The following is a 10,357-nucleotide window of genomic DNA, read 5'->3' on the forward strand; positions in this document are numbered from 1 at the left end:
TGGAGGCCAAGGAAGGGACATTCTGGGCCCTGGAGGAGGGAGATGGCTCAGGGACCCACTGGGGCCACCACTTACCAAGTAGGCCTGGTAAGGACAGAGCAGGCATATGTCACAGAGAGCTTGTGACTGGAGTGTGGGAACAAGAAGGAACCAACTCTGCATGAAGTACCTCACCCAAAATCCCCTGGAGGAGAAGTCCAGCGATAAGATCATCTAAGATGTGTGAAGGGAGTCTAATTCATTATCCCTTATAATTCCTCTGAATGAGGAGATGGTGGAGTTGGTGGGTCATCACAAACTCTTCCATGGCCTAGACCATCCCCCAGTCGCTATCCTTGGGGCTGTCTCTCCCCAGCTCCAGTCATGTAGTTCTGGAGGAAATTGACAATCATGTGTGCTGCTGTGTCAGTTCCGATGACCATGTAAAGCCAATCATAGGACCCCATGGCCCTGCCAGGATGACTGGTCTAGGGCTGTACATATGAACTGAGATGCATCATTCAGAAAATACCCTTGAACTCTAATGGCTCCGAGCTTCTTTCTTTACTAGGAGATGCCTTCAGGATATAAAACCCTAGGGCAGGTAGTTTGGACTCCCTCACTAGGTGTAGAAGCCTTAAGGAAGAAATTTGTCATGCTAAGACCATCAAAGAAGAGGGAAGGGAAAGGCAGAGGGGTAGAAAGAGAGAACTGATGACTTCTGATTTATTGGGTCCAGTCACAGAGATCTTTGTATTTGCTCTGAGTCTTGTGTCCTGGATTCCCAGAATCATTTCAATGAGTCTCCCTTTTCCTGGAAGTCAATTGGAAGTGGGCTCCTCTCAATTTTGATTCAGACTTGGTTCTATATACTTCAATCCCAGACACAAACAGAGGCAGCCATTTGTTTCAGCACCATTAAGAGTGATACCCTTTATTCTTTACTGAGAATAGGGTGTACAGACCACCAAACACAGTTCACCAGCATCCTGGGCAGCAGTGCCCAAAGTGTGAGTGAGTGTGTGTTAGGAGCGGCCTTATTGATTCCTGAACCACTCCAAGCATTTATACTGCCCTTGCCAGGCCAATCCTGTCATTTCCTCGATCAAAGACTGAGAAATACCGCCTCAGGAAGACGTCACCCAGGATCCAGAACTCTTTAGGTAGACTCAATCGGTGCTCTTTAAAGGCGGTATAGCAGCGGCCTCTAGAATCCTGAGGGAGTCAGAGACATACACCAGTCAGCATGAGCCCTTACCAGTGACTCCCCCCAATATCCAGACCCAGCACAATTCTTTGTTTTATCTCCCTCTTTTGGTAAGTATCAAGGGGTTTTCTCAGCAGCAGGGGATATGAGAGTTCATCCAAAATCAAAGAGGTCCAAGACATGAGGTTTCCATGAAGAAGGGTGTGGTGAGCAGAGGACTGGGAGTTGGGGAAACAGAGGAATGAAAAACAACAAAGTCCTACTGTAGAGCACAAGAAATTATATTCAACATTCAGTGATAAATCATATGAAAAAGAATAAGAAAATATATATTTTTATGTGTATAACTGAGTCACATTGCTGTGTAGCAGAACTTAATGCCACAATGAAGATTAGCCACATTTCAATATAATTTTTTCAAAAAGAACAAGTGTGTCCATAGCTCTCCTCACTCCCTGTTTCTTTCCTTCTGACTCTTGCTCGTTTTCTCTGCAGAGAATGCTGGCTCTCCTCCTGTGTCCCCACAATCTGTACTTTATTTAAAAAACTTTATTTTGTATTGGAGTATAGCTGATTAACAATATTCTGAGTTTCAGGTGGACAGTAAAGGGACTCAACCTTATGTATCCGGGTATCCTGGCCCCAAAGACACCCCTCACATCCAAGCTGTCATATAACTGAGCAGAGTTCCCTGTGCTACACAGCAACTTGTTGTTGGTTATCCCTCTTAAATAGAGCAGTGCCTACAACACTTTCTTGAAGCTTTAACTCAGGAAATCTGCGAAGCTTCCTTCAGCCCACACTCACCCTCTCTGGCCACTCCAGGCTTCGTTGGGTTAACTACTCTTGTTCCCCATCTGCACTGGTCAGTCCATAGCCCTCATCACCCCTAGTGATTCCCCAGTGTCCCAGTGCAGATCATCTTGAGATGCCATTTGCATGGAATCCAGTGCAGTTTTGCCTAGAATCAAGCAACTCTCCATATGGCTCAATGAGTTTGTGGTTTTTAGAATTCCTGAAATTCCCTCTCTTCCTCAAAGCTTTCTTTGAGCCCATCAGTCTGCTTTGAACTCCCGCAGGGAGCTGACATGAAGCCTCCACCCTGTGCCGGCGCTGAGCAGTCACTGTGCACCCAGTACTCACCTTAGTATCCAACCTCCCCACAGAGGGGTATCCCAACTCACAAAGGAGGCACCTGGCCGGAGCAAGGGAAAATGGCTGAGAACTAGGCTGACCATGTAATTTATTCATCCAAACGAGGAAAACTTTGAGAAGGGAAGGGAGCCTGTTAACTTATGCTGGGACATCACACTGGGACTGTCCCCAGATATTCTCCTTGTAACGCGGCCTATTTCAGGGACTGCTAGTGCTGAATTTCATGTTCATGCACCTAAGGGTTCAGATTGAATTGAAGCTCTTTGAGGACTGAGGACCTTAGTGTTCCCCTCTCCCTGACTCCCACCATGCCATATGGTGTGGCCTCTCCACATTTATTTCAGGAAGATCAGTGTCCCACACGGCCATTTACTCTCAAGTGGTTGGTTTTGTGATAGGCACTGGCCCAGCCACTGTGCTCAGCAGCATCTGCAATGGTTTGACATGGCTTCCAGAGGGCGCCCTCCTCCCAGCAGCAGCCCAAAGGTTCCTGCAAGCTCCCGTTTGAGAAACAACCCTCAGTATTGTCCTCTCACCTTGAGGATGTAGGCTCGAGCTGGCAGTCGGTAGTTGATGCCGTTGATGGTGAAGATAATAGACGGCAGGGTACTGACCTCAGAACATGAAACGTAATACTATTAGAGAGAGAGGGTGAGAGGTTGGCCCTGGTGATCCTTGTTGTGTGTTAAGACTGGGAGTGACCCTGGGGCATGACCCTTCACCTTGGAACCCCGTGGAGTGGCGCCGATGAGCTTCTGTATGTTATCGACCAGTGGTTTTGGGCCATCAATCAATGGTGCCCCGGTGTCCACAAGGGCCTCACAGCCTCCAGAACAAGCAATAACCTTTCTTTCAAAGGAGATGCTGAGAAACAATGGAAGAAAGTGGGCATCAAGGTCACTTTGAGCCTCCCCAGAGTTGTCCGCTTCCCGACTGTCTCCTAAACAGCCCTTCGTTTCTCGCCCTCTTTTCCTTTGCTATCGACACAGTGCCTTTCTTGACATCCTTGAATGTAGTACTTGAATACACCAGGATTTTTGTACCTTGACACAATCTGGTCTTCCTTCCTAGAAGACTCCACTGCACTTTGACTAGGAAATTTCTCCTCATCTTTCAGATTCCAGCTTAATTTTATTGTTTTGGGGAAGTCTTTCCCCCAGTGTTTATGAGTCTCCTGTCTTAGTCACTCTCTGTAGACCCTTCCTCATGTCTGTTGCTGCTACTGCTGCTAACTCACTTCAGTCATATCTGACCCTGTGAGACCTCATAAAGGGCAGCCCACCAGACTCTGCCATCCCTGGGATTGTCCAGGCAAGAGTACTGGAGTGAGTTGCCATTGCCTTCTCCTCCTCATGTCTAGCATGTACCAAAGTCAAAATTCACTATGTAGGCAAGTCACTTCATGTACATCTGCCTTCTTAGATGTGAGGGCGAGTTTTATTCTCCTTGCCTCCCTAAAGTGCCTGTCACACAGTGGATACCCAAAGCTTGTCTGTTCAATGAGTGAATGAAAACTTAGAAAACAATAAGTAACCTCCAAAGAGCTGTATCTTTTGGGGAACAAATAACAGGTCACACACAGAGTGAAGATGGAGATTCGCAGGGGCAGCAGATTCTCACAGTAGAGGGAGAGAGGGCCTTCTCTGGGAGAGGGTGTCTCCCAGCACTGCTCCTACAACCAGCTCAAACCCTGAGACCCTGGCCAGGAAATACATGACTAGCCCATAGAAACTCCAAAGGACAGGTCAACTTTTGTCTGAGTGTATCGCACAGAATCCTATCAATTATGCCTCTTGTCCTCAGGTCACTCCTGGATCCCACCTTCCTGATCCTCTGTAATAGGCCCTTTCGCACTATGTGCCCAAGAATTTGGTGTGTCTTTTCTATTAGTTGCTTTCATGCCTTAACACTGAAGGCAAGCACTCTCCACTGCTGGATAGCTGCTCCCTAAGAAGACCAGTTTTCCCCATTTTCTCAGGACTGTCCCTGTTTTTTAGCTGACATTTATCTGTACTGAGAATTTCCTATGTCCTAAGTAGCCCTGGACAGTCGGTCGTCTTATCGTAACTCTGTTCAGGCTGGAGATATTCTCCCAGATCCTCTGTTCACCACACTGTAGAGTCCTCTAACCATGCTCCCCACCTCAAAAGGCAGTGGGTGCAGCCTTCTCCCAGATACACAGACCTCTCTGGTGCCTTTTAGGACCCTGAATACAGCCATGCTCAGAAGACCTGGGGATTATGAACCCATGAGTTGTTTGTGTATTTATGTGCTTGTGTGTTTGTTTGTATGTGTGTTTGTATGTGACTCTGTGAGTGCTTGTGTGTCTCTGACTAGCTATGCATGTTTTTATGTGTTGCTGTGTATGTTTTTATGTGTCTGCTTGTCTGTTTCCATGTTTCTGTGTGTCTGTCTGTGTCGTTGTGGGTGGTGTATATGTCTGTGTGACTGTGTGTCTGAGAATGCATTTGTGTGTTTCTGCCTGTGTCCATGTACAGTAGCGGGAGCATCGCTTGGGCTGACCCTTAGAGGGAGAGGCTTACCGGTCCATGTGTACAATCCAGCCGCCCGCTTGGATCAATGGCACCCAGTTGAGCTCTCCCTTGTAGTAGCGGTGGTCCACCCCACCAAACATCACCACACTGCCCTCCCGCTTGTCTCTGTAGAGAGAAGAGAGGTGGGGATCCTTGGAGGACAGTAATAACAGCACTGTCTGAGAGCTGTGCTTGTCCACCCATTAAGGCCCTAATAAGGTCCCCATGTACAGATGCAAAAATCAAGTCTAGGAGAGATTGAGATCCAGACTGAGGTCTGTTACAGGATAATGAGTGGCACAGAGGAGGTTAAAAGCTGAATCACTTGGCTGGGCTCTGCCTACTATGTCTTCTGAAGATGCCCTGGACCTCCAGCAACCTGAGTGCTTATACACCCTCAGAGGACAGGGTGCTGAAGTGTTTTGGCTTTCCCATTGTCCACCTTGTCATTTTTCAGGAAAATCAAGGCCTGGGAGTTCTAAGGGTGTGGGTTCAGGTCACCCAGCATTGGCTCCAATGGCCTGTGATCTCTACTGTCAAAAGGGCCCCAAACTCAGAAGGGACTCCACCTCTGCTCTCCCTGTCTTGAAGTGTCTCATATTTCTTGAACAAAGTGTCCCACACTTTTGTGTCCCACACTTTCATTTCTCACTGGCTCCTAAAAATTGTGTAGCTGGTCCTGGGCTTCCAGTGAAATGCTAATGAGGAAGGAAAGATATCCACCATCCTTCTCCTTCCTTCCTTATCAAATTCATAAGCAAATCCTAATGCCTTTTCCTTCAACTTGTTTCCTGTTGCCTTCCATTAGCCTTCCTCCTCACTCACCCCGCTAGACCAAGTTGCTGGTCTTGAGCCCAGGAGTAGGCTTGTGTTACAATAAACTTTTATTTATAAAAGTCAGGGGTGAAGCCAGATAGGGTCCTGGGTCCATAGTTATTATCCTGGGTTAGATTATCTCTCAGGATACTTCTTTATCAAGTGTTCTATAATTTTTGTGTAACTGAAAGCCTCTTACAGCTAATTTGGTGAAAGGGATTATCCATTTCAAACTTACTTGCTGAAGTAGAAGGCAAAAACAGGCTCAGAAATGGCACCTTGATTCTTCAGCTTGTCAAAGATGGGGATTGCTCCAGAAGAGGATATGTTGGGGTAGTTCAAGCCCAAGACGCCATCAAAAGGCATATCCTTAAACCCGTATTCTGCCATGCTTAGACCAAACGGCTGGTCAGTGCTTACAAGGTCCCCAATCTGTGGGAAAGAAGAGTGTTCCCACTTACAGATACCTGAAGTGGGGCTAGGACTGGGCTGGGATGCATTGCCATTAGGTCCTCAGAGAAGAATTGAGGCTGGGCTCTGTCTTTAGTGGCCGACAGACAGTGAGATCAAGCTGGAAGGGGAATTTGGGTTCCATTTGAGAGAAGCTGTGAATTTTATAACATCTGCCACTCTGAAAAATACCACCTGAGTGAGTAATTTTGGCCTCGTGGCTTCTGTACAGGTGGGGCAACCAAGAGTCAGGCCAGGACCCATTGGTGCCACCTTATGGACAAAACAATCGAGAGCAAGATAGCCTTCTCTGGCATCACTGTGACCTAATGACAGGAACGGACTGCATTCTCTGTAATGTACTGTGGATTCTGCATCTGTCCAGGAAGACAGAAGCCGAAAACACAGTCTTGCTTGCAGGGTTCTATGAAATTACTGCCCGCAGAAATCACTTTTGGGGATATGTGTATATTCCTGTGAGTGTGTATGAGAGAGAAAAGAGGGAACGGAACTACTCAAGTATTTGGGGGGAGGCAGGCCATAGGTTTATTAGATTCTCAAGGGTCCTCTAGAGTGAGAATTCATTTATCAGGCACCTTGACTTCTCAGGCCCCCAATTTCCCACTCTGGATACCTGAAGCCCTTGACTGCTCCCAGGGTCCTCAGATCAGTTTTATCCTGTCCACAGAAACCCACAGCAACTTCAGTCCTGAAAAGCCAGCCTAACTCCACCTTTAACCACATGTGTACCCTCAGCAAGGACCTTGCTGTCTGTACCTCAGTTTCCTCATATGTCTCATGAGCTAATCAGAGTAACTGCTGTGTGCGGTTGTTGCAGGATTAAACCAGTTATCACCTGAAAGTGCCTGGAACAGTGTGTGAATATAAAAGTGGGTGTTTTTATCCTTTCTTCTCGCTCCCAGCAAAATGAACCTTGAACTGCTCGTGGGCAGAGGAGCTGCAAGTCCACACCTCAAACAACTCTCTGGGTTAGCTAATCTGTTTACTCGTGTGTCACCACGGGCACTGCCTCCCCAGAGACATGATCCTGTGGATAAGATGGCCAATATCTATGGGAGTTAGGCTAGGAAGGGTCCTGCCAGATGGTCCTGCATCTGGTCACTCCCTAGCCAGTCCTGACTCAGCATATGTTACACTGTTACCCGAACTGTGTCATAAGCAACAACTCCTTTCATTCTCCCAGATCCATAGGTGATCCTGAAGGTCTTATTGGTAGGCCGGAAGGTGGAAGACTGAAGATGTCTGAACCTAACGTGGGTAGCTGCAGACACAAGAGATGAGTGTCATCAGATGCCAAGGATGGAAACAGGGTGGCAGGGCAAGTGAAGGATGGTCCGGGTATGAGGTATCTGTACTCACAACAGGTTGGACTGGTGCAAAAGTCGGAGGGCACCCACAAGTCAGATGAGCCTGTGTCAAAGACAACCTGGAATTCCTGAGGGGGTGTTCCAATGGTGATTCTACCCACATAGACCAACTACAGGGAGAAAGAGGGAGCAGGTTAGTACAGAACTGGCTACCCTCTATTCCCAAGCTGCTGACTCCCTCTGGGTGTCACATATCTCTTGAGATCACTTTCTAACCACTGTGCACCTCACAGACATTGGTCACAGAGGTATCTGCCTTTGATATATTTTTCCTGTGCTACACTGTATGCAGGATATTGACTCTATGACCAGGCGCTGAAGTGGTTCCTCCTGCATGGAAAGCCCAGAGGCATAATCTCTGGGCCTCCAGGACCGCTGGACACCCAGGGAAGTCCTGGTGCCTTCATTTGAGAAGCTCTGTAGTCTCTTCAAACCCAGCCTTAGCACCTGCATCTCCAGGAGGTGCTTCTTGATCAATCCCAGCCACTCCCTCCAAACTCAGACCACATCCAATCAACACCACACAGGTGACCCTTTCATTTGACATGTATTTACCCTTTGCCTATCTCTCAGGCTGGCATGGGCATTCTTGAAGACAAAATAAGCCCTTTGTCTAATCTGAAAACAGGAGCCACAGTGATTCTTATGGCCATACATGGAATACAGATTCAGTAACTTTTTAGTGCTGTGGTTCTTGCATCTGTGGAAACTGAATTCTTCTGCCTGGGGATTCACAATTGCTCTGCAGTTGGTACTACCTTTTGATCAGTGATGGCTTACTCTTCATCTGTAACTGAGTGACTCACTTAGTTCAGAAGGAACAATCGCCCTCAAACAAATGACACATCTTTGATGCAGAAATGGATATTTACCTGCCACCTGGTAATTGCCAGGCCCAGTCACCAAGACCAACAGTTGAGTATGAGAGTGCCTTCTCCTCTGATTGGGGGTCCCTGTTTTCCTGTGTCTCTGCCTCCTGCAGGAACCCCATCCCTATCATCCCACCTGGCACCTCCAGATGAGCCCCAGTGCTAGGCTAGAGCACCAGGGGGCGCTGTGGAGCACCATCCTCCCAAAATACTCACATCCCTGATGTTTCTCAGTGGGTGAGTTAGATTTGTGCCACGAAAAGAAATCTGGGACAGTCTGTAAGCACGCTCCTTCAGGAAATTGTTCAGCATATTTTTTTCACTAAGGATTTTTCTCATGGTCTTCACTCTCCTTAGAGGTATTCTTTCACCAAGCATTTGACAAAGAAAACAAAGAAGATGTCACAATTAGCTGTCTCTGTTAAGATATAACTGTCATTGTAATGGCCCTCTGTATTTTTTAATCATTTTTATGAGGCACATTATTATCAGAACTTTATGCATATACCATGGCAAAAATATAGATTGAATACACGTTCTGTTCTGCAATTTTGGGTGAGCCGTATGACCATGTGGTGTTTCAGTATCCCCTTTGGTAAAATGGTAGAATGTAACAATACAAACCCTCCAAATAGGATATCTTGGGGATAAGTGAAGTGATGGATATAAAGTGAAAGTGAAGTCACTCAGTCGTGTCTGACTCTGTGTGACCACATGGACTGTAGCCTACTAGTCTCCTCCATCCATGGGATTTTCCAGGTGAGAATACTGAAGAGGATTGCCATTTCCTTCTCCAGGGGGTCTTCCAGTCTCAACAATGACAGCCATTAGCATTGCTGTTGCCATCCCACTCATTCCTTCTCACAGAATCTCAAGGAAGGAGATAGAAGGGGGGCTCATCCTCTTTTACAAGGGAGCAATTTGAAATGCAAGAGATTTTTGAGTTGGCTGTGGTCACACTGCTTGTCAGATATAAAACAGTGTATCTTTCTCTAAGTTGACAGAGAAGAGAGAATTGAAAGAAGAATCCAAGATATAGCAAACAAGTAAGGGAAATTCAGAGGCTTGAGAAGGAAGGACGAGTCAAATGAAAATTTAAAAGCAAACAACACAAAGAGAAATACACTCCAAGTGACTTCCAAAGAGACAGAGAGATAAGTGACAGTGATACACAGATGCAGACATAGGCATATACATACTGAAGTAGATAGGGGAAAATGAGGACATGTTGAATAAAATGTAGAAAGTGCTATTCCACAGGACCACATCGACATCTGCATAGACTGTACGCTGAACAGTTACAAGGAGTTGCATTTTCAATAGGTCATGACATGACTGGACCCCAAGATTTGTGCAACCCAACCAAGACCTTAGGATCCACAGTTCCTATAGCAAGTTGCTTATCAATAAGTAAGAGTTGAGCTATAAGACTCTTAGGGAAATATTCCATTCCCTTCTAAACCTGATGGCTGTAAGAATAATCAGATGAAAAGGAAAATCCGAGAAAGGAATATGATGTGAATTACAGTCCCCATACTTACTTGACTATGCACTCTGAGAAGGCCACCAGCCCGAAGAGCACAAGCCACTTCATGCTTCTTTCCTGGCTCCAAGTACTCAGGGAAGTTTGGGTTCTTAGCATGTAGTGGTGACCAGGAGCCCCTAGTTATATATGCTCTGACCTACCTGAGTTTTCCCCTTTAGGCCACTAAAAGATCTGAAAAAAAAAAACCAAAAAGCTCTTGATTAAATCTTTACCTTCATCAGTGTCCTTGGTCAGTGGCCTTTGAAGCTTCTCAGAATACAGAGAATTGAACTGTAATCTCTTCCTTGAAGCTTGGCTGGAAAATCAAACTGATCTGCATGGACATCTAAGAAGACAGAGAACCTTGCCTACATGGAGAAAAAACTGCTAAGAACACCATGAAAATGGATACTAGGAGCCATGCTCAACACGCG

General features: G+C 46.4%; 1 protein-coding gene across 3 annotated transcripts; it reads right to left on the minus strand.

Annotated features, from left to right (window-relative positions):
- Window positions 1–895: 895 nt before the first annotated feature.
- Window positions 896–10,080, minus strand: PAG18 (pregnancy-associated glycoprotein 1). Of its 3 annotated transcripts, none has more exons than XM_025286464.2 (9): window positions 9,940–10,076; window positions 8,615–8,762; window positions 7,522–7,639; window positions 7,305–7,423; window positions 5,930–6,123; window positions 4,885–5,001; window positions 3,064–3,205; window positions 2,878–2,955; window positions 896–1,194 (listed from the first exon to the last, which is right to left on the minus strand). In XM_025286464.2, the coding sequence occupies exons 1-9, from the start codon at window positions 10,038–10,040 to the stop codon at window positions 1,045–1,047; spliced, it is 1,167 nt and encodes a 388-aa protein (XP_025142249.1). In that variant the 5' UTR covers window positions 10,041–10,076; the 3' UTR covers window positions 896–1,044. The 3 variants fall into 3 exon arrangements, with proteins under 3 accessions (XP_025142249.1, XP_006047394.2, XP_025142250.1); XM_006047332.3 differs by having other exon boundaries at window positions 2,878–2,976; window positions 9,940–10,075; XM_025286465.3 differs by having other exon boundaries at window positions 1,085–1,194; window positions 2,878–2,950; window positions 9,940–10,080.
- Window positions 10,081–10,357: the final 277 nt, after the last annotated feature.

Source organism: Bubalus bubalis, chromosome 5 (genome assembly GCF_019923935.1).
Source record: "Bubalus bubalis isolate 160015118507 breed Murrah chromosome 5, NDDB_SH_1, whole genome shotgun sequence".
NCBI classification, from domain to species: domain Eukaryota; kingdom Metazoa; phylum Chordata; class Mammalia; order Artiodactyla; family Bovidae; genus Bubalus; species Bubalus bubalis.

Bases quoted from the DNA above. Each gene is read 5' to 3' on its own strand.
- PAG18 (XM_006047332.3), bottom strand. From the start codon at position 10,040: ATGCTAAGAACCCAAACTTCCCTGAGTACTTGGAGCCAGGAAAGAAGC. The intron at 7,424-7,521 runs GTGAGTACAGAT...TTGTGTCTGCAG, and splicing joins TTGCACCAGTCCAACCTGTT to CTACCCACGTTAGGTTCAGA. The intron at 5,002-5,929 runs GTAAGTTTGAAA...TTCTCTCTACAG, and splicing joins TTTGCCTTCTACTTCAGCAA to AGACAAGCGGGAGGGCAGTG.